The sequence below is a fragment of the Lissotriton vulgaris genome, chromosome 7, assembly GCF_964263255.1.
Source record: "Lissotriton vulgaris chromosome 7, aLisVul1.2, whole genome shotgun sequence".
Lineage (NCBI taxonomy): Eukaryota > Metazoa > Chordata > Amphibia > Caudata > Salamandridae > Lissotriton > Lissotriton vulgaris.
The window spans coordinates 1154189860-1154213692 of NC_141695.1; the positions used below are offsets into that span (position 1 = coordinate 1154189860).

Consider the following 23833-nt stretch of genomic DNA (forward strand, 5'->3'; position numbering starts at 1 on the left):
CTAAGGTCGAGGAGGATCACTGCCACTGATCCTCCCCCATCCAATAGCGCTCTGGCTTCCTCTACCGCCGCCAGGAGGGCGATGTCCGTGCCCTGTCCTGGTCGAAAGCCCGTCTGGGAACTTTTTAGCTTGTGATTAGCCTCCAGAAACTGCGAGAGTTTCCTGTTGACCAATTTCTCTGCAATTTTGCTGACTCCTGGGAGTAGAGAAATGGGTCTGTAGTTAGCCAGATTTTCAGGATCGAGTGATGGTTTCTTTAATAGGGCTTTTACGACAGCCGTCTTCCAACTCGGTGGTACGACTCCCTGTTGGAGTGAGGCGTTGATCAGATTAGTAAGGGGGGGAATGATCGTGGGGGCAACCTCCTTGAGGATCCGTAGAGGGGCGGGGTCCCTAGGGGATCCGCTCTTCATGGATTTGAGCGTATTTCCTACCTCTTCTGTTGTAACTTGGTCCCACGAAGAAAGACAAGTAGGTGACGTAGGGTATGGGAGAGCGATTTCTTCGCACGGACTCGAGGGAGGGATTGAAGCCAGGATTGTTTGGATTTTGTCGTGGAAGAAATTAGCCAGTTGATGGCATTTCTCCTGATCGGTTTTAGGATCGGAGGGGTGTCCCAGTCCCTGTTCTGGGGTTTTTATAAGTTCTTTAAGGATGGCATAAGATTCCTTACTAGAGCATCCGGCTTTCTCTATTCTCTCCTGAAAGAAAGCGCACTTGGTTTTTCGGATGGTGGTTTTATAGGATAGAAGGGAGGCGGAATAGATGTTTTTGTTAATTTCCGATTTGTCTCTTCTCCAGGAGCGTTCTGTTCTCTTACACTCCTGGCGCAGAGCTCTGAGCTCTGGGGTGTACCATAAGGCAGGAGATAGTCTTTTAGGGTGTTTAAGGGTCGCAGTTATTGGGAGCAGTGTATCTAGGGAGGAGGTAATCCACTCATTAAACTGCTTGTCAGCCATGGCAGGGTCGGACGAGAGCTCAGGAATGGAATCTGTAAGGGCTGCGGCCCATTCCTCAGGTACCAGTTTGCGCCACCGTCGGTCGGTTACCTGAATTTTAGAGGTTCGGGGGTTCATAGTGGGAATTTCCCAGGAGAAAGGGACCAGAAAATGGTCCGTCCATGGGAGGGTCACAGGAGGTTTGGTGGTGATGGTTACTATATTGGAAAAAATAGGGTCCAATAAGTGTCCCTTCTCATGGGTTGGCTCATTATTTACTAGTCGGATATTTAATGATGTTAGGTCTTGCCGAAGGTCTAAGGCCAACCGATTCGTAGGGTCCATGAAGTGGAAGTTTAAGTCACCTAGCATAAGAAAGTTCGGGTGGACGAAGCTAGTTGAGACACTGATTCAATTACGGCATTAATAAAATTCCCAGGAGCGCCTGGGGGGCGGTAGATCAGTAACCCTGTCAGGGAATGAGCTGGGGAGGTTTGAATGGAGAATTGACAGCTCTCGCAGTCCTCGATATAAGCATTGGAGGTTCTACAACTAAATTACACATTAGACAGAAGTTTCACGCTGCACACTACCCCTAATCAGCAGGATTGGTTGAGAAGTACAATGGTACTCTCAAACTGAAACTGGCAAAATTCAGGAAAGCACAGGATTGAAGTGGCCAGGTGCTTTACCGTTAGCCCTTCTGTCAACCAGGGCTACGGCTCTCACTAGGACAGGATTGTCCCCATGTGAGGTCGTGTTTGGCCACCCAGCAAATGTTTGGGGCGTCCCGCGACCAAAGCACTTTTCCGACATTGAGTATCCTTCGTTAGTGGATTATCTTTATGAATTGGCTAAATATGTGTGTTCTATTCATCAACAGATACAAGAGAGATTACCACCGCAAACAGAGGGGCCCAGTCATACCATCCGACCTGGTGACTTTGTCCTCGTGACGCACTTCCAGAGATGGGGGAGCCTGGAGCCCCGTCGGAAGGGCCCTCTGCAGGTACTTCTTGCCACCAGGAGTGCTGTGAAAGTGACCAGTGGGAAGAACTGAATACACACAAATCACTGCCACAAGGTACGTTACCTCTCCCCTAGGACAAGTGGGTGATCGATGGCATAGTTGACCACGAGACGGAAAAGTGCCACGCTTCAACCCTTTTTTGAATGCCCGACTGACGTGGGTGCAAACCGATGAGGAGAACGATGAAGTGTTGAATGAAGCGGTCCCCCCAGAAGTAAGGGCCATCCAGGCTACTCCTCCACCTGACCCACAAGTGCTTGAGTCCCAGTCTCTTGGCCCCTCTGAATTTGAACCCTTGTTCACTGACTACTCTGTGCCTGGAGTAGCTAGGTACAATTTGCGTCCCAGAAGGATGGACAGTGCACCAAAGGAAAAGTCAGATTAGTAGGGATTTACTGCATGGATGAAGAATAGGGTGTATATACCCTGTCCGTGGTACCAACAATAGATTAGGGAAAGGGAGGTTGGTGCATTGTCCGAGATAATGAACAGGATAAGCTGAGAGTGTCTTCCCGAAAAGGGGGGGATGCCCTATCCTGGATGACGTGGAATTCCTTCAAAGGGCTGCGACCACGCTGCCCCACCATAGATGAACAATAGGAGTCTGCCAGCAAGGCTCAGAAGGATGCTGGGAACTCTTTTCCCATCCTATTATTTCCTTGTCATTGACACCATTGCATTGTGTTTTCCTCTTTTGATCACCATGTATCCCTTTGGCCGCCCGATTGTTGAGGAGGAACAGCCTTTTGCAGCACCACGTTTGGAAGAGAATGGGGCTGGTTAGCCCGGTTGGTTGAGAAAGAGTAAAATAGTTTTAATGCTAACTGTCCAGATTTCTCTGATAGCAATACTTAGAATAATGTGGTTTCTTTAAGAAAAATATTGTGTGCATTCCTTGATTGGTACAACACCTGCTCCCCCTAAACATATGTTTGTAACTTTGGCACCTCACAAAGGGGAACACCAAAAGTATTATAAGGATAATGAGTTTATACAAATGTTGCACCAGACACATAATGCGTCTAACATGAAAAACTGTTGGGTGTGTGGACAACTTCCCTCGGTGACCCATAAAAGTGAGAACTTATTCTCCATGCCGTTGTGCTTTATTAATATCTATGAGGGGTGGTTTGCTTTGCTTAGTAAAGTACGTCCACCTCCCTCTTTTAATACATTAGACAGAAAGAGTATTGATTCCCGCACCATGATGCAAAACGTACGCTCCCAGCATAGAGCACCTACTGGTGCTCCTACAGGCCGAGAGCCGTTCGGTAGATTGTTCCTAAGCTCTTGCATGCATGCATACAAAGGGGTAAGAAAAGCAACATGGTCTTGTATGGAAATAGATAATTTCCTGGGGTTCAACACGTCAGAATATTTCCAGTCGTTTCAGACTCGAAATGTCACTGAGGACTAGCCAATGCCGCTGTCAGTGGTTAACACCATAGCTATTTTTTGTGTCCAGAGGAGTGGGAAGATAGAGGTAGGGGAGAGCAGGTGCATCTCTACATATAAGCTGACAGTGACAGATAGTCCACCCCTGGTACTACTCCCTAGTGTCTACTTCTTATCTCTTACCCCCCTATATATAGCTCTGCCCAATTACCATAAAGACCATCGATTGCAATGTAATAGCACATACCGGTCCCGAGTTGGGAGGGTTATTAACACCGAAGCTGTAGATCATACAGACACCACTCTGCAGCTGTTCACCGATGCCATGAAAGGTATTATACCCTTTTAGGACCCTATGTCCATTAGCCTAAATATTCGTAGACTCATGGTGGTGGGTGAGCAGGAGAAGGCAGTGGTTGATTCTGGACATGGTGTGGGGGTTCCAGTTGGAATTGGGGAACAGGAAGGTGATGTGGTGATGTTAGAAGAAACTGTTGCACACATGGGTGTGGATGGTTTGCAACAGACACCAAGGGGCTGATTACGAGTTTGGCTGTGCGGAAGTGGGGTCGTCCCGTTGCGGCACCGCCAAAACCACGTGAGAACTGTTCGCTGTATTGTGAATTTTTTTGTCACTGGCGGGTGGTTCTTTTGGTGTTTCCACAGCGGTACCTATAAAATAGCAACAGCAATGGGATCTTCAAAGAAAGTTTTGGCATAGCATGGACTATGAAGTTGATGTTGTGCTGGAACTGGGGGTGCATGCACACCGGGGGCACATGTTGTGCCCCCCTGTGTGCATCCACATGGTGTGAGACACAAGGGGGCCCTGTAGGGCTCGCTTTCTTCCCTCACCACCACTGTTTTGATAGGGGTAAGATCTCCATGAAATCTGTGGCAGTGAGGAAAGTCGTATTATGCTTGGCGGGACCACAGATGTCCTGCCAAGCATATTACTATGTCAAGACCGCTGCGCCACCACCAAGGAACGGCGGTTCCCTGGCGGCGGTCTCAGAGCAGCACAACTGACATGGTTGTAATGTGGCGGTCAGAAGACCACCACTGTCGCCCCACCACAAGTGAGTCTGATGGTAAGAGGCCCGCCAAAAATCATAATTAGCCCGTAGGCCTCCCATGTGCCCCTATGTGTGCATGCACCCCCAGTTCTAGCAAGGCATGGATTTCACAGTCAATGCCGTGTAGGAACTTTCTTTGACATTCGCATTGCAGTGTCTATTTTATAGGCACCGCCATGGGAACGCCAAAAGAATTGCGTGCCAGTGACTTAAAACGTCACAATGCAGTAGGCAGTTCTCACGCAAGTTTGCCGGTGCAGATGCGGGGAGGTCCCACCGCCACACCACCAAACTCGTAATCAGCCCCTAAGAGTCGAGCTGCGCCCAAATTGGCAGTTTCCAGTGGAAGTACCCATTTCAGGCTCATGGATTCTGTGAGATTTAATGTTCTGGTGTTGGTATTTATGTGATTTTTTTTATTGTTTCCTGTGTATGTGCGTTGTTGGTGTTTTTACGTTTCTGTGGGTTTTGGTGGGTATGTTAGGTGAAAGGTTAGAGTGGACTTGTTATTTTAAGGAGGACGTGTGTTATGTTCTGTGTTTTCAAGTTTATCTTCTAAATCCTTGTATAGAATGTTGAGGAGTATGTGCTATTGTGAAATACTTATGCACCTTTATTATGTGGCTGTTGGTGTGCAGGAGGCGGTATAAAATGTTGGTTTGCAGAATGGGAATGTTGGTGTGCGCGAGGTGGTGCAGAATAATGGAATGACCATGTGGGAAGGAACGTTGGGGAGAAGTTGCAAAAAAAACTACTGTGAGCTTCATCTGATCTTCGAAATTCTGGTTTGGATTCGAAACTGTGTTGCTCCTGTGGGGACAACTAGAAGCGGTTGTCATTGGTGGGCGTTTGATGTAGATGTTGCACCTCTATTATCGATAAACCGGACTCATCTTCCTACCGATGGAAGCTGACATCTTTCTACACTTTGAGCTAGGGGTAGATCAGGTTCAGATCGGCCCAGAATGACAAGCACGATAATCAGAGCTGTATTGCCTCAATATCTAAAGCACCATAGAAAGGCGTGTATTGCTGCATCATGTAAAGTACCACAGACACATCTATTTACCTAGCCGAAAGGTGTCAAGGTCCATAGCCAGGGGAGTACTGTGGTGGCAGATTAAGCACCATGGACAGGTAACTTCTATATACCACCTCAGAATGCAAAACAATGTAGGTAGGCCAGACTAAATACTGTCTCGGTGTGTTAAAAAGCGCTATATTCAGGTGCAGTGGTGTTCAATAATGTCCTTGCTCATGGCGAGTTATCATGCTTTAATTCTCAAGATGTCGTGGAAGAAGAGAATAAATGGAGCTGTGGCAAGGCGTTTACAGCCAGTGCGCCAGGCTGCGGACCGGTGTGCGTGCTGGAGCGAGGCAAGTACACGTACCAGGCTAGAGCCAGCATGTACTGTCAAAATGAGCCACTGTAATGCTGCTTTACACTGCCACGCCCCTCTCCGTCGCTGGCTCCGCCTACTCGGCTCTCCTCAGCCCGCTCTCGCCACACTCCCTCACACGGGCCGCGGAGGCGCTGCTGTAAGATGGCGGAGTGCGGCGAGGAGCTGGACGAGGCACTCAGTTCATTCGTGTTCAGCTACCTAGAAGAGTCTGAGGTGAGGAAGCGAAAAGAGCCGGGAACGGCAGAGAGCAGAGCGAGGCAGGAGCGATGCCACCAACTGACAAGACTCGCTGGTGTGAGGAGCGCGCACACACACACGGCTGCCGGCCGGCGCGGGGCGCCCGCTGCCCAATCAGCGTCGGCCTTGCGCTCAAGCCCCTCTCGCGCGCCGCTACGCAGTGAGCGGCTCACACTTGCTGCTGTGCTGCAGTCTCGTGCAACCTTGCTCACTGCACGAGGGAACGTGGGGGCAGGAGAAGAAAATGCCCTCCGTGCGTACCTTCCACCGTGCCCACCTATGCACTTAGTGTCCGCGCTTTGTCACGTGCCCTGTCGTCCGGCTACCCTAAGACCTGCTATTCAGCTAATCATGTCCTCTGCCCGGCGTAAGTTGCAGCATTCGCTACGTGCCCTCTGTCTGTTAGCAGCACCGCTTTTGGAGGCGAGAATCCAACGCAAGAAATATGGGGCGCCCCAGACTACACACGGTTGTTGTAGCCCCTTCTGTGACCCTCCAAGTATTGCAGGGGTTGCTCGCCATGTGCCTAACGGGTCTTGCGTTTGCTCCCTCTCCCTGTGTATGCTTTTAAGCTCGATGGTTGCCACATGCCAGCTCCTAACCACTAAATCTGTTTCATAAGCTGGACGCCCACAATGTATTTGCAAGCGCTTCTCTCTCGTGTATCTGGCACAGGGTCCCCTAAATCTTCCCAAATAGTTCACACGTGCTAGAAACCCCTCCGTGTGCTCCTTATAGCTTCCCCACTGCAGTTTGCTCTCCTTCCAGCGTCAGACCTTCGCGAACTCCATTCATTCTGCACACGTGGAGCTGTCTCGTGACACCGAGGCGTGCTCATGGGAAGCTGGAGGCAGCTGTCTGCAGGGTGGGTGCCATCTGCAGCCTCCACTGCGGCTCTGGTGAACACTGGGAGGAGGAAGTGAAAATGAACCCCGCGTCATGGCTGGACAACACTGAGTGCGGGTAGAGAGGTTACAAGAATGAAACACTGCATAGGTTAGGCAGAGTATGCATAGTGTTTTCCCCTGTGCGGTGATACTGATCAAGAAGAAAGTACACGTGATGCATAAAATGTTTTACTTGTGCAATATGCGGTTGTTTCTCGTAGCAATTTGACATTACGTTTATAATAGAGAATACACCTTGCCCAGTTCCTAAATAAATTCTGCACAGAAGAAACCAATATGTGCTCCCATGCAGGACAGTGGGCACTTTATACAGAATGCAAGATGCGCTGCATTAAGAGTGCATGTGGGATAAATGCAATGTCATTTAGAGTTAAATATGTATCCACAGTGTGAAAGAAATATGCGAACCTAAACATACCTCCAAACATATCGTAAGATGAGCCCACATCTGAGTTCACTAAGATGTTCATGGAAACAGAAAACGAGTATACTACTGAAAGAACATAAAATGACAGTGTACTAACTAGAGGATTGCCTAGTTCTCTGTGTAGTCGAAAGGGGTAGGGTTGTATGAGCCAACCTGCTGCAATATTGGTAGTTTGGTAAGGGCAAACTGGTTCCTGCCTTTAAAGATTGGAGTAGCAACAATGCGCGTGCGCCGTAGTGCCGCAAGCCCTGCAGCCCCAAAGTGAGATCGCAGGACTGGTTGATATGGGTCAATATGGGTGCATTTTTGAGACACAAATGGCCTTTGACAGCGTGGGCAGAAAGAAGACTTGTCTGTGTTTATGAGTTGATCTTGTCCTTGCGGTGTGCCTCCCTGGGGTGGGTAGGTTGTTCTGGACTGGTTAAGTGGGACGCTGGAACTGGTTGAGGGTCTGACCAGGGCTGACAGGGTGGGTCATGTGCCAGGTGGGTAAGTCTGGACCTGTTCTTTCAAGGTGCTTGTGTGTGGCGGGCGGGGTGCAATGGGAGGGAGCCAGGAGGTGTGCCGTGTTCCTTCCTGGTAGAAGGGTACCTGCATTGGCTGTACTGTTGACACAGCACAGCTATCATGCATGGCCCGTTCCGACCTGCTCTAGCCAGATTGGTGCAGTGAAAGCTGCTTGCTGTTGGTCTGGCTCTGGCATTAATACATACACCTGTTGTGCAACGTGAAGACAGGAAAGAATGGCTCCAAGCCCTGGGGGACATTCTAGCAGAGGATCAACCGGAGTGCAATTCCAAAATATGTTATGGCACTGCAAGCAATGCCGAATTAAGTGCACGTGAAATTACACGGTAGGAGCATTGAAGCAGAAGGCAAATCTAAAGATTTGGAGAAATACCTAATCTCTGCACGACAGTGGGTAGTGAGAACATGCGCTAAATTTTGGCATCATTTGCGTAAGTGCATACACTCAAGCAGAGGGTTTTACAGCTGCTAACGTACACAAATACGAATAAATACAATATTTCCAGTATGCATTAATCTACGTGGGTCTGTCTTTGGAGGGTACGGTTTCTGACGAAATCTCCATTGCTGCTCCCGTTTGTGATATGTTGCCTGCATGTGTGAGGTGCTTGCATGTGGTCTTGTGCGTATCTGGCTATTTACCAGTACTTTACTCACGGACGTTTGTCTGGTTGCCTCTGCAATAGGTGTGATGCAATTTGAAAGAGATGCGGACAGCATTGTGTATTTTTAACTGCATGGTTTTCTGTGCTGCTTGCACGTATCATGGAATGGTGTCTGCATGTGTACGTTTCTTTGAATATTCTGTATGCTTTTTTCGGTAGACATCTGATACGGCATGGTCATTTCTAAAAATATATAGCTTCTCTTTGGCTGGGTGCACACCTGGTAGATTAGATGTGTTAATTGGTTAATGAGCTGATGCAGGTTATTCAGTGACCTGTTTTACTTGCTAGAAACAGGTTGGAAATCCAGCAAAACCGAAGCATAGAACGTGTGTGTACAGAGGTGGGATATTGTGCTTTCTATAGCAGCTTAAAGAAACCATTCGCGTGTCAGATAAATGGTTCGTTCATATGTATAATATCGTATATTATGCATGTTATGCCCTCCTACTTTGATGCATTCTTCGGTAAGCCGCCAATACCTTTACCCCTTTATGTGGCATCGAGAATGGACATTCTGACCTGCGGCTGCGTCTGTGCCAGGCGTCTAGGAGCACTTTCAGGGGCACCACTTTGCCAGGAAATGTTCCCTTCTCTCCTAGTCGCCAGCCCGCCTCTGCCACACGGATTCTCTATTTGACTGCAGTGCTATTAAACCAGCAGCAGGAGGAGGGGGCCCTGGTTATCAAAGTTCCTCAGCAGCTCCTCGTTTGAGATGCAGCAACAGCCCTAGGCAGGACTTATGCAACATGTCCATGAACTGGAGAGCGCGTGACCTGCTTGGGCAGGGCCTGCGGCACCTGTGTAGACGGCTCTTCACGGAGCGCCAAGTGGTGATGCAATGCTGCGGCCGCTTAAGAGTTAACGTGCCCTCCCGCGCACCCCAGGGGCTTAGGAGTCTGTGCCGGGGAGCCCAGGACACCGCCTGCCCTGCACCCAGCGGCTCCAGACCGGGCGCTCCGGGAGTTAATGACCTGCGCTCAGGGGGCGTGCAGCGAGCATGTGACTTCTTTGGACGCGCGAGCTGTTCCCGCGGCTGTCAGTGCTGACGCCAGCGCCGCGCGGGCGGCTAGCATCACATGCCCGGCACTTTCCAGGAGTGGGGGCAGTTCCCTAGGCAGCCGCTGACGTCACTGCTCTACTACGAGCAGCCCCGCCCTCCGGCTTCTTACAACCCATTGACTTGTGAATGGAGCGGCAGAGGCTGCAGAGCACGTGGTGGTGGGAGTGGACCGGCGCACGTGGCATGGAATCCCCCTATGCACTTCGCCATCCTTGTTTAGCAGACCCCTAACCCCAGCTTCCCTTTTTATGTACAACCGGAAATAGTTACCATATTTTCATTTTTTTTGCCACTACTTTCAAAGTACGCGTTTTTTTTTCTTTAACTGTTCTGTTTTACCCTTAGTTTCGGTTTTAAAATTGAGACGTGTTGATATGTTTTATATGTAGTACGTTCTGCTATTTTTGGTTAATGTCAAACTCGCGTAGTGAAAAGTTTTAGGAGTATGATGCAGAACTGATAGGCCATCCATTGCACATACGTGTTTGTTTATGCGAGCAAATGCCAATAAACTCGGCAGTTAAAAAACCGTGTCGTCACATGTTTTAGTTAATTAAATTGAAACCGCAGAATCTGAAATCTCAGAGTTAATGTGAAGGCCTTGCGCTGTCCAGCTATGGTTTATTCAGCAGTCATCAAACAAGCATATTTTCGTAGAAACGCTTTTGTACATCTGCTAATAGTTTTTAAGTTGAGCCAGCAACAACTCATGCACTCTCCCTTTCGAGACGTTATTGTTTACTATAAAAGGCTTGTCGCCAACCCTTGCTTTCTATTTGTTGGCTTCAGTTACACGCTTCTTTGCTGCCTCTTAATTGGCCACTGCAGGCCAAGCGTCACTTATGTTCCTTTCAGTGGAGCATGGACCAAGCACTGATTTAACTTACTGGCTGTTCATTATTGTGCTGTGGTTGAGGTACTATTTCTTCTGCCCCCCACCTTCCCATCTGGTGCTCCCACTTCCTTCCCAAACCTCCCTTTACTTTCTACTCCCTCCTGCTGTCCTTTATTGCTGCTCCCTCACCTCTTCTCCCTTGTGTTGCTTCCCCCCACTTTTTTCTGTAAACAGCAGCGTGGACTGCGCTGTCCTTCTCACAGCACTCCTTTTTAGGTCGAAACTGGCATAGGCTGCGCACATGCGCAGTCTCGCCAGCGAGACTTAATGACTCTGAGTAGCGAGGGTAAACCCCGCCCCTCTTCTCCATTGGCTGGCCTCCTAAACTGCTGCCAGCCATTGGAGAAGAGGTCTCAGTGTCGTCATTCTCTCGCTGTAAGCCCTGTCCTTTTCCGATTGGGGAGCATGTTTTTTTAGTTTCTTTCTCTCCTCTTTCCATTGGCTGGAATGTAAACTAAAAGTCTAAAACACGCCTGTTGTTTACATTCCAGCCAATGGAGAAGAGGGGAGAAAGAAAAACACGCCCCCTAATCGCAAAAGGACGTGGCTTACAGACAAAAGGCAAGGCGTGCGCTTGTTTAGATTTGTGCCCTAAATGTATCACAAACAATTCACACCTCAGTATCCTTGTAATTCTTACGCCTTGGCATACAATGTTGGTCGCAGTATAATGGTGATACAGCTCATTACTCGCACAACACCCCACCACATACTGGTTAATCATTCAAAGGGCGCAGCTATCTCCCCCATATTAGCGTTACTCACATCATGTCCATGCAGCTGGGGGTTGCTGATCCTCACAGGCTCCGCCCTCTTATTGGCACCGGGGACGGTAGAAGTATCGCCGGTGGGGGCAGGCAGGTTCAGATCGCTTCCCTTGGGAGGGGGCAGCCCTAACCTGGATTCTGTAGGGAGTGCATTCGTCAGGGGCGCAGTCCGATGATTGTCAGGAAGGTCTGCCTCTGCGGCGTCCACCAAAGTGAAGTGAGGGGGCACGATGTTACTGGGAGGTGGCAGACTCTAGAACAGTCCACCACCCCCGCTGCTTCTCTGTCCCGGGTGGTTCAGGTTCCGAGTTACTATTCTCGTTACTGGCATAGGCTACCAGAGACATATCGAAGAGACCTTAGTGCAAGGCCCGGTATGATAGCCCGGGCGTCGGGCCTGCACAGGTCTCAACTATTTACTCCTCCACTTGTTGTGAACGTCGTAGGTTTCCCCAGGCTCTTCAAGCCCCAGTGTCAGTAAAGTACAGACCTCATTCAGTCCCCTAGAGAGCAATGTTAGTTTCCCGAGAATGGTCGCCCTAAAAAAGATGGCAGTGCGTACTACAACTCCCAGTTACGTCCACGGCGACTTGTCTCTCCGTCCTGATTTAGCGTACGCTCGTGCGCAACAGGACCTTGCGCGTCTTTAATCTTGCATCCAGAAAATGAGAGACCGCCACTTTTGATGATTTGTCTCCAGCGTCGGTTTGACTGACCTCAACATGGCGGACGTTCTGTTAGCTTTGTCCTGTGACGTCAGGAAGGCCTGGTAGGCTGGTAATGAGAACGGTTTGCCACCCGCATAAATATGGGTTGAAGGGCTCCGAGACTAGGATTGCGTCCCACGTATTAGGCAGCCAGGGTCTCCCCACGGGGGCAGTCCGGACCGGCCCGCAGTGATGCAAGCTTTATTTTGCAGGGCTCTGTGTGGGCGCGGAGTCATTCTCCCAGACAGAGCAGCTCGGCGTGCCCCGCAGCCCTACTCCCTTACAGCGCCCGCACTACCCATGGTTCTTCGTAGCTCCTACTGCCCACCAGTGCTCTTATGTGCTCTCCGCTCCTCAGTTCCGTCAAGGGTAGCTCCGGTGCCCATCCAAGGCCCTGCAAACAAAGTGAAGCTACACCGCCGCCGCTCTCGTAAAGCTTCTGCGGCAGTTTCTCCATGGCAGCACGCGGCACCAACTCGCTCCTATAGTGTAGAGCGTGTGTGCCTCCGGCCCCTTCAGGCCGCGCCATCTCTGTCCCGCTGTTCACCAACACCAGCCATCAGGGCATACAGCCTCCCGGGATGTGCCCACTAGAGCCCCACGAGATCGGCCGATCACCAGACCCACCTCCGCAGTAAATAATCCAGCCGCCGGGCACCGGGTGCATGCACCCGCCCCTTACTGTCTTACTCTGTTGCTCTCTCCTTCCCTCTCTATTACTTTTTCTTACTCTGCCCTTACCACTCTTGCTATTTCTTTTCTTACTGCCCTTCCCAATCTTTCTACCACTTTTTGTTACGTCACAAAGCCGCAAGCCATCACTCACCTCACTCGCACGCAGCTTTCTAATGTGGTACAATAGAGACGGTCAGAGCACAGGTCCGTGATTGTTAGATTTGAGAATTTCCTACTGACAACTGTACATTTTAAAATATAAAAAACTGGAACTACAAGTTAAACAAACAAAAATGCACCAATGCAACTAATTAAACAGTAAGACACATCACAAAAATGAATTACGTTGATTGTAATATTGTACTGTTAAAGTCTGACTGTTCTGAGAAGCTCATAACTTGAGGCAGGAGAAGTAGCAATGGAAATGCAGACAAGGTCTGTGTTCCTCTGCAGGCAAAATGCATCTTCTCCGCAGAATCTCCAGTGCAGTATCACCCGGCGGTGAGCAAACGCTGTGACTCTTAACAGCTTCTTGCTCAGCAGCTCTGCTCATTTCGCCACATCCTGCTGCGTTAAGGAGATTACCTACTGCCATATCGCGTATGGCGCGGGGATATTAACTCATTTGCACAGAATCACTGGGCAGTGAGCAAACGTCTTAACTAGATTCAAAACTATTGTAAACATATATAGGCTAATTTCTTAGTCTTATCTATACCACAATGTATTGTGCGCCCTGAATTAGGTCCTAAAAGTAGCATGTTGTGGCTCTGTGTGTGTGTGGCTCTGTGTGTGTGTGGCTCTGTGTGTATGTCTGTGTGTTGCTCTGTGTGTGTGTAGCTCTGTGTGTGTGTTGGTGCAAATGCAATAGGTCTCGCATTTGCGAGAGATTGAGCTATTGGCATTGTAAATGACAATGCCATTCATTTATCTGTTTTCAAAACTAACACATAAATAAAATTTTGTCATTTACAATTCCAATAGCTCTAACTTTTGCAAAGGCGAGACTGTTGCATTGTAAATGCTTGTTTCTCTAAGCAGTGTTGCACAGCCGCTTGTGCTACACGTTCGAAATATTGACTTCGCTAATAGATCACGTATAGGCGAGAATAAATAGCTTTGCCAATGCTTGTTTGGATGCGCTTCTGAACTGTTTTACATTTGGTTGCAGCTTTTCTTATACTGTCTCTTCCTTCTTTTGGTTTGATTCTCTTTCAAGTGTCCATTAAATGTGAAATACAGATAAAGCCTTTGGGAGTCATTATTGCTCTACCTGACACTCAGCTACCAATTCGTTACACAGTTTTGCATCCTGTTGCATGCTGTCTCAAATTGTCCTATATTTTCCTAAAACCCTGCATGAAGAATTTACCCTGACTAAAATGGTCCAAAGGTTGTCTCTCCCTTCTCCAATTACTGTCTCACTCACAATACACTCCACCTAAATTGCATTCATGTTTGCTATAATTGTTAATATTGCATTTGTCCGAAATAACCACACCTCATTTGATAGATCACAATCTCTCATTTGAAACCATACCCCTTCAATCTAATAATACCCAATCTGCTCTAATCTATTTGTTAATCCCAGCAATCCTTTGCATGAATTAAAGTTGCTCCTCTAATGATCACATCTAACCGCATAAGTTTAATCTACTGGAAAGAAACTGGAGCAAAAGCAGGGGATCGTCTTCTGGAGAGTACAAGACTAATTCCAATAGCTCCTTGATTAATATTGGTTTCTGGAGCAGCGTGCTGACTGCCGTGAAGTGCTCCCATACATTGCCAGTGGTATTAAGTACTATGTTAATGAAATTACAATGCAGCACATTTGCTATATGAGAGTGTGTGGATTTTGATGAGCTTTGGCAGACGCACAGCTATCCATTGTATACTTCCATGGTTGATTAAATACTATGAATGCATTGAGATGAGCGTTTGTGGCTAATATATTACTACAAACATGGTGTTCGTGGACCTGAGGTCCGCATTTGACTTGGTACCACGCACAAAACCATGGGCGGTGCTCAGGGAGCTAGGTGTTCCCCCACAGTTATTACAGGCAATAATCGGGCTTCATTATGGAAATTTTGCCCAGGTCAGGTGCGGGTGGGAGGGGGCGCTGTCATCTAGATTCACAGTTCTCAGAGGGGTAAGACAGGGTTGTGTCCTCGCACCGACCCTGTTTTGCCTCTTTGCTAACGTTGTAATATCTTACCGTGACAATGTCAGGAACAACGATGCCCCTAGGTTGGCAGGCAGGAGGGTTCCGGCAATTATGTTTGCCGATGATACTATCCTGCTCTTCAAATCCCCGATGGGGATCCAACGGATACTGGATGGGTTTGGGGATTTCTGTAGGGCGCCTGGTCTTGAGATCAATGCAGAAAAAAACAAATTCATGGTATTCAATCCCTCGACAACAACTAGGCCTAATCCAACCCTGGGATCCGATAGGCTGGAAAGGGTTAAAACGTTCCAGTATTTGGGGGTAACTTTACATGAAAATCTATCCTGGGGTCCACAGATAGTAAGATCCCGTTTAAAGTTATCCCAAATGGTGGGGGCAATTTTGAAGGTCTCAAATTCCTCAACCTTCAAGCCAGTTAGTCCAGCCTTGGAGATGTATAAAACCCAAGCCAGAGCAGCTTCATCCTATGGTGGTGAGGTGGGGGGTCACAATGTCGGGACAGAACTCGTCAAGGTGGAAAACAACATCCTAAGACGTTGTTGGCTCTACCACAAGGTACACCCCTGCTACCACTGAGATTAGATTTGGGGCTCCCTTCAATAGGGAATGAATTGGCTCTAAAGCCATTGAGGTTTTGGCATAGGCTTTGGTCTACTAGAGAACTCTCCCACTACAGGCAAGATCTGAAGCACGTTCTGAGTCTTAACTGTTCCGACAGAATTCCATGGGTGGCATACGTAAAACGAGAATTCTATCGACTGGGACTGGCTGATCTGTGGGATGATCCCGAAAGAGGTTGTCTAGGGGTGTCCCGCAAAATGCTCACCAAGACTTTCAAGGACAAGAGCCTAACTTTGCTCGTGTGTGCTCTGAAAATTGGCACCCTCACTGAACAATTTCTGGCCACCAAAAGTTCTTTTTACTTTGAAGGATATATGGATATTATCTTTTCTATCACTGCAAGGAAACTTTTTATCCAGTGGAGGTTTGGTACACTGCCCCTTAAATCCTTTACAAGTAAATGGTCAACGTTGGACGACAAACTCTGTCCTGGGTGCAGCACGAACGTGGAGGATGAACTACATGTGCTGTTTTTTTGCCATGCTTACACTAGACCGAGAAAGTACTGACTAGTGCCACTGTGTAGGAATCTAGGAATTAGAAACTACCTACAATCATACAGAATCCTGAAGACCAGTACCCTGCACTATATTGTTTTTGCTGTAGCCAAGTATCTAATGGCTATGTGGCAGATAAGGGGAAAAATACTGAAAGGGTAACTTTTAACTTCTAAATATGAAATGAACTGTAACGAACTGTAGTTAATTGGGCCTTCAGTTTTCCAGATTCTTATATGCATTGAATCAATTAGTCCTTCGCTTCCTTGCATTGTTTTTATATTGTGTGTTCGCATGTGTTTTATATGTTTTTACTGCATCTTTTATGGTCTCAAATGGCCGAAATAAAGAATTTTTGGATTGGATTGGATATTACTACAAACGCCATTTTGTTATTTTCCCTATTTATTATCTTTACTGTTGTTGCATTATGCTGTGCATTCTACTGGCTTACTCAACGGGTATTTGTAAGGAAGTGCATTTCTCGACACGGTCACATAATACATTCATTATTATAGTATTGTTCAGTCTTTCTTTGTAGAAAAAAGTAAAACGGAGGCGCAGGGAAGTGACCGCGTTTTAAATGGCAAAACCAAAATTGGATCAGACAGCCCCTGGATTCTCAGTCAGCAGTCTTAACCCTCCAGGCCACAATTCTAAAGCGTGCAAAGGCCTCCTTACAGGCTTTGGCCCTTAATTCTATAATGACTTTCATTTTGTCACTTGCACCTAATAAGACATTCACATCCAGATCTGTGAAGGCTACATATGTTGTTTCTCCCCTTTAGCCAATGTGTTGTACCATGCACTGGCCAGGTTACCACAGCACCCTTTGTTAATCAATAACCCTGTGGTTTACAGTATCAGTTGGCACTGGCCATACAATGCCGTCATTTTAATCTGCCACCGTACTGATGCTCGGGGTTCAAATATCTTCCACACCTTCCTGCTTACTATGGAGTGTGGTGCCAACACTCGTAGACTATGGAAATAGTTTGAATATGCATTTATTTTAGTTTCGAAACACCGTCTAATGCTTTGCTTTAGTCTATTTCTAAGCTCTTATCATTTTGGTACATAACAGAATTTATGCCCAAAGACATCCAGTGCATGGCCATAATCACTCAATGTGGTAATGCGAGGAAGTTGGGATTAGAAATCACATTTTATATCAGTGGACAATTTAAACATGTGTCCCGTATTTTGCCTACATGTAAGAGTAAAAGTCATAATGCCCCACTCGTTGAACAGTGGGCTCGTTGAGCAGGTCTCAGATTGATACTTTCTGTGGCATGATTCAGGGGCCCAAACTACTACCACCATCTATACATAGCTTCTCAGGCACATCTTGGTCTTTTATGTGAAAGGTACCTCTCTCGTACACACCCTACAATGCAACACAGCAACTTGTTTTCGGAAAAACCTTGGTCGCTTTAGCTTTACTGTGAGCCTGATATAAAATGGGTTAGTTCTTGTTGACCTTGTGTTACTCTAAACCTATTTTAGGAGGGCCGGGCATACTCTACTATATTGTGGCACCCGAAAATGCATTGGGTTATATTTGCACATTTAAACAGTTAATGAAAACAATTATTTTAACTCATCTGGCCGATCACGTAATCTTGTGGTAATAAGTGCAAGTTCTTGTTACTGTCCCCATGCTTTGCCTCCGCTACAAATTCTTAACTGATAGCCGTTTTTATTGAACATCTCAAAAGTTTTTTCATCGATCCCAGCATAAAAAATTGACCTGGGGAAAAACTAGATTTCAGATTTTGACCTGTTGGTCTCAGACAGATTTTTGCTACAGTTGTGTTTGGGTCAGTGGTCTTCAATGTTTTCTATTCCAAGATCCCTAAAGCAAAATATTGTTTTTCGGGCCCCCTCTCCTAACGTAATTGTGGGTGATGGGCCTTCTGCTCATAGACTACCTGAGCCTGGTAGGCATATGGTTAAAGGCAGGTGCGTCCAGAGTTGACTTGACTCTGTTCTTGAAGAGCACTTGGGCACATGCAGCACATCTTGTCGCAACCTACTTCTATTTATGGAAGAGATAGGGGAGAGTATACAGCACACCAGAGGGCATCGACGCGCCAGGTCCACATCAAACCTTTGACGGTAAAAATTACACTGGCTTCCAGTCGCTCAAAGGACACTTTTCAAACTTAGGTGCATTGTCTTTAAAGCTCGACATGTCAAAAGCCCAACATTTGTGCCTTCCGGAATCCAAATTACATTTCTAAACCTGAGCTGAGATCACCCCATCATAATCTATTAGAGGTCCCTAAATTTAACAGGAAGAGATTGCGTGGAACCAGGTTTGCTGTGATCGCTCCAAATATATGGATTTCCCTACCCTTAAACATCAAAGCAACGACTTTCTGTGCGGGCTTCAGGACTTTGTTAAAAACCTGGCTCTTTAGACAGGCTTACGGCTAAGCTTTGGGCCTCTTTGCCTCTGTGCTTTCAGCCCCATGAGCGCTTTTTGGTGTATGTGTGCTTTCATAAACACGGTATGACATAACATCTAGTCAGTGGGTGGGAGGGGAGTAGGCTGCATGTCCATGGATCACCTGTTCCTGGCCTTTACAGTGGCCCATGTCCAGGATGATGGCTGGGAGCACTAGTGGGCCTGGATGCCCATAGTCACTTGCTGAGATATTGCGTGTAGATGGGGAAGGGTGTAGATGCAGTGCCAAAAGAAATGACTGTCACATTAACCCCAGCTACACCCCCCACCCCTGAGTTTATGGATCGAGGTTTGGGGGGTGGTGGAGGGGAGGCCTACTGGTTGGGGTTTCCTGCCCCAGAGTTCAGCTAGGTTGTTGACTTGTTGCTCACAGGGCCTAATTTAATAAAAACATACATGAATGCACATTGTTGTCCCCTACACTGCTGCTGAATGGCTGTTATATAGTAAAAGCAACCTAGAAGGGGCTCAGTCCCATGCAGAAATATGGATTAATCGTGTTACAATGGCCCCTTCTTCTGAGAGCCCTCCTGTCTCAAAAGTATCTCTGGCCCAAAAGTGGTAGCAGGTCCTGCTGCAGGGGGCCTTCGATCTCATTAATCATGGTGAGGGTCATGGTGCACGCCTGGGCTTTAGTTGGGGGCTTCCCGCCCAAATTTATTGGGAGGGAGATGGTGGGGGTGGATCTGTGGGCCATCAGGCCCTGCTTAATTTCAATTTACAGAAGGGCGAAACAGCAAGGACACAGAAAAGAAGCACTGTCTGGCTTCAAATATCCTTCATCACTTCTGACAGGAGACTGCCCCAGAGCCCTGTCCAGGTCAGTTATTCTTGCTCTGCTCTCCCACTGTGGCATGTCTCAAGGCGCTGAAATCCAACAGGACCGAAGAGGGTTATCTGCTGTTCGCCCATCTCTATGTAAAATGTACACAGCGCACTGTATTCTAGTCTTAATTGGGCAGACACATCAACAGGAAAGAGCCGCCCCAGACAGAGCAGGGACGATGGAATCAGGCTGATGTGGGCCAGTCTCAGCGGGTTTATGAGCCAGTTGGAAAAAAAACACTGTTACTTTGGTACTCATTTTATCCACTTCAGAAACATAAACCACCAAACTGGCAGTGTCCAGAGGCTGAAAACAAATCTCTAAAGCACATGGAATTTTAGTTTGGTAACAGTGAATGATGGAGACATTTTTCACCAAGGGTGTCTCAGTGACGAGAGGGGTGCATTCTTTGGCCGAGATGTCACTTGGAGAACCAGTTATTCACTTTTTATCCATCTATAATTTTATGTTACTTAATGCCCGAAAAAAAAGAATCTGTCCCTGCTCTCAACTGCTGCGCAGGGGATTAGGAAGGTTCTGGAAGCCCCAAAAATAACACAGCATTTGTCCCAAATGTGTTTTTTAAAAACCTGCCACCCAAAACCCTCTGTGCCGACTTTCCCCTCTGAAGCTGTGCTCTCCATGAGCATACGCCAACAGTATTCTCTCTTGAGCCCTGTCAGAGCTGCATGGTGTAGCAACAGCCGCAAACTATTTTTGTTACTCACTGTTGCTGCTGTGTTGCTGTAAATAACCAGATTTAGGGCCAGATGTAGGAAGCCAAATACTGACCGCAAACGCCGAAATGTGCAGAATTTCAGCCTTTGCGATCGGAATTTGGCTGTGAGCAATGTAGGTAAGATTAAACCTACTCGCAAAATAAGGAATCACAAAAACTGCGATTCCTTATTTTGCAATTGCATTTAAGGAATCGCAAATTGCGATTCCTTAAATGCAATGTAAGTAGCACAAAAGAAAGTGCACTTTAGCCTTAAGGAATCGCTAATTACCACCAACTTCAAGTTGGTGGTAATTAGCGATTATTAAAAATAAACACTTTTTTTTGCTTTTTTAAAAGTGCCATGTGGCACACATTCATGCCCTTATGCCATGATTGTGTGCCACATGTACACACTTGCACATTTCAGGGGTGCAACAGGTTGTCCTTTTGTAACCCTTGCACCCTTGAAATTGCGCCCGGAATTTGCGAGTGCCTCTTTGTTACTCTCAAAATGCGGGCGCAAATCCTATTCATTCCTATTGGACTCTTGGCCCATAGGAATTCATGGGATGGTATTCCTTGATTGCGAATCTCAATTTGCGATTCGCAATCAAGGAATATTAAGAAATCGCAAATATTTTTGCGATTCCTACCTACATTAAATTTTGCGAGTCCTTAATAGCGATTCGGTAAAAATCGCTATTAAGGACTCGCAAAATTGAATTTACCTACATCTGGCCCTAAGAATCTAATATTCACATGGGTGGCTCTCGGTGTGAGCCATAGCTAGGATGTGCCTTTAACCTGCTGTGCTTTTTTTCTGTGTTCCAGTCTGCTGGTTTCTTCTCCACACCTCCCCACCATGTGAGGGAAGACACTGTCTGGTGTACTTGAAGATGAGGCTCAAGGCTGGCTTTAGGTTTGGGGGAGCTCGGCCCAGGACCAGGGCTCCCTAATTCAGAGAGGCGGCCTAAGCTTGCATGGAAACTTGCATTTTGAGGTCCCAGCGTCTGTCCATTCTCTTCAAGCCCTAAATAAACTTTCTTGTTATCCTGCCTTAGCCTCAGCCCGTTAGCCCCCCTGCTCCCTCTCAAGGGCCATTCAGTTTTGATTTAGCAGCTAAATAAGCTATTCAGATGATGGGGAGAAGAAGGAGAGTACTTGACCCGTCTACACAAGAGACTGCCCCCACTAACATGGGACATGATGTGGCTTTACGGCCACAGCTGGCGACTTTGGAACTGGAGAACCAGTTTCGAGTCACGGCGACGACTCAACATCTTGTGATTCTGGGCAAATCATGTAATCTCCCCATGCCTTAACAAGTAAATGGTATGGAGGGACACACACACACACAACACACCCCAAGCAACAAGAAGGATGAGGCGGTAAATAAAATCAGTGCAGACCACAAAGCTTCCTGAAGCTGCTGTAAGGTCGGGTGACTCTCCCACTTGATGTACCACACGACTGGTCTCTGCTGCATTGTTCTGATACTGTACAAGGGCACCAGAGGTAGCATGTTGGTGGCAAGCAGTGGATCAATAAGAGGTCAACAGGAGACCTCTGCCAGGCCCACCACAGAAAGAAAACCATGCAAATAAATATTAAGTGGTCCTGACTGGCTTCTCCGTCCATCCCACCGGTTGCCACCTGTTCCATGTATCTTTTAAAAGCATACGTGTGCGCTGTACACAGCATCCAGTGAGCATGGTGATTCAAGTGCAGCTTTACACTTCTGAGCTAGATTCATCACTTAAACCCTCGCCCCCCTTCTACCTCTTCTGCGTTGCAGGCGCTTGGAACCCGTTCTCCCACCCCCTTGAAGCAGCAGTAATCCTCATGAGAAGGGCTCTGAAATGAGAAGGCTGCTGGTGCTTACTCTCAGAAAAGACACGCATTGCAGCAAGGAGTCTGCATTTTAAATTGTTCGTCTACTCTGAGAGCGGGGGATTAGAAGAGGTTAAAGGGAATACGTTGACGAGAGAAGAAAGAATATGGGAGGAGCAGAAAGAAGGGCTCCAAATTTAATTTCGCTTGTTTTAGCAAAGGCCGCCCCTGGCGTAACCGCATGCGCTGCTTACAATGGAGGAAATGTCTCGAGGGCTTCCTGTAAGTCTGAAGAATATTCACTTTCACTTTAGAATTGAATCACGTTCTGCACGTACCCTTGTGGGCTCCGGCACCCGCTCTCTGCTCCGCCTTGAACCACTAGTGATCTTGCTTTTTATATAATCTCATTCATGATGTACCTAATGCTAGGCTTATGTAACTAACTGCCTAGTTTTCTTTCCACAAGAGGCCATTGATTGAATGGGCAATACGTTTGGCTCCCTTCCGATCCCTGAACAGGAAGGACACAATTCAATGTCTAGCGTGAGTAGCTGGCGCTGTAAAGTTGGCAGTTGTGAGGAGCAGACATGGGTGAGGGTATTGCACTGGTGTGGTCGAGGGAGAACCGTACTGTTGACCTTGATGCAGCGCATGACCAATGAAGTGACGCGTATTGTGCAAGGCTTCTACCTTGGCTCACTCGAAGGCCTTCTTTGGGTTAATAGGCCAACAATATGTATAACCGGTGAAATAGTTTTAACGTATTAAGTATGGCGTCTGCTGCACAGATGAGTGCGTAATTTACTAGTCACCTATCTCCATATACCCAGATTCCCATTGAATCTGAGCGGATGGCCATCGCTGCATCCTCAGAAACCGCAGTTATCGTTTTGTGTCATCATGTTCAGTCTATTTAGTGCCAGCCTCCTCTTGGCTACTTCGGGATTGGAGCACAGGGACATAAACGCGCGTTATCCACTATTACAGTAGTAGGTCAGGTGAAATAATAAAAAAGTGCTTTTCTCGCCATGCACCTCACTGTCGTCAAAGTGCACAGAAATGAGATTAACCAACCCTTATTTGCCCCCAGGATATAGTGGTGGCCGTTAGGCCAATGTTGAGAATCATTAGCTGGAACATAGCAGGCCTTGCCAGGAAGATTGAGCTGCCTGAGTGGAATACTTTGGTGGACTCTTACTCCATTTGTATCTTCCAGGAAACCTGGTCCCTGGAACCAAATCATAGGGTTGGCTTTACAACGTTCTTTTTACCTGCAGTTTTGCCACCATCGGGGAGGGGTAGGCCTTCTGGGGGGCTCCTTATATAGGTGAGCATCTCCCTGGGTTGCAGCATTGAACTAAAGGATAGTAACTCGTTAGACATACTTAGGATCTCCCTGAAAGGCCTATGCAGCGGGAGATCTCTAGATATATTTAATGTATATGCAAGGGGTACTAAAGGTAGCTCCTTATCCCCCACAATAGCTCTGCTAGAAAAAGTCTTAGGGGATTGCTGCAGTGCCACAAAACCTATGGTCGTGGGGGACTTCAATGGTACTTTTGAGCCCCTAGCGGCAGAAGACATCCTTGATGTTGCTGAGGATGATTCTAGGAGGCGAATACGAACATTAGCGATCCAACCAATACGCAAATGGTCACAGAGGGCGATCCAGCTGAATGCCATGACCATGGAGTTCGGCCTTAGAGCACTCAATGGCAGAACTGTTTCAGACCCTCTGGGGCCCACACCTACAACAGGGCAAACCATACGTCAAGGATTGACTATATTCTCCTTGATATAACCCTCTGGGAATATGTCCCGGATATGGCAGTAATACCTACCGTAGATAGCGACCACAATTTGTTGTCTTTAACCCTAAAGTACTTATGGTCATCTCAAAATAGTCCTGCTTCTCTATGTAAAGAAAAGTCCCTCCAAGAAATTCTTCCATCTAACTGTG

General features: G+C 47.4%; 1 protein-coding gene across 1 annotated transcript in view; it reads left to right on the forward strand.

The window, feature by feature from the left end:
- Window positions 1–5951: 5951 nt before the first annotated feature.
- The window catches only part of PPARGC1B (PPARG coactivator 1 beta), a 140524-nt gene continuing 122642 nt past the window's right edge, over window positions 5952–23833 (forward strand). Inside the window, exon 1 of the mRNA XM_086931606.1 lies at window positions 5952–6055. Within this exon, the coding sequence (XP_086787732.1) occupies window positions 5984–6055 (72 nt within the window). The 5' untranslated portion in view covers window positions 5952–5983. The remainder of the gene's footprint in view (window positions 6056–23833) is intronic.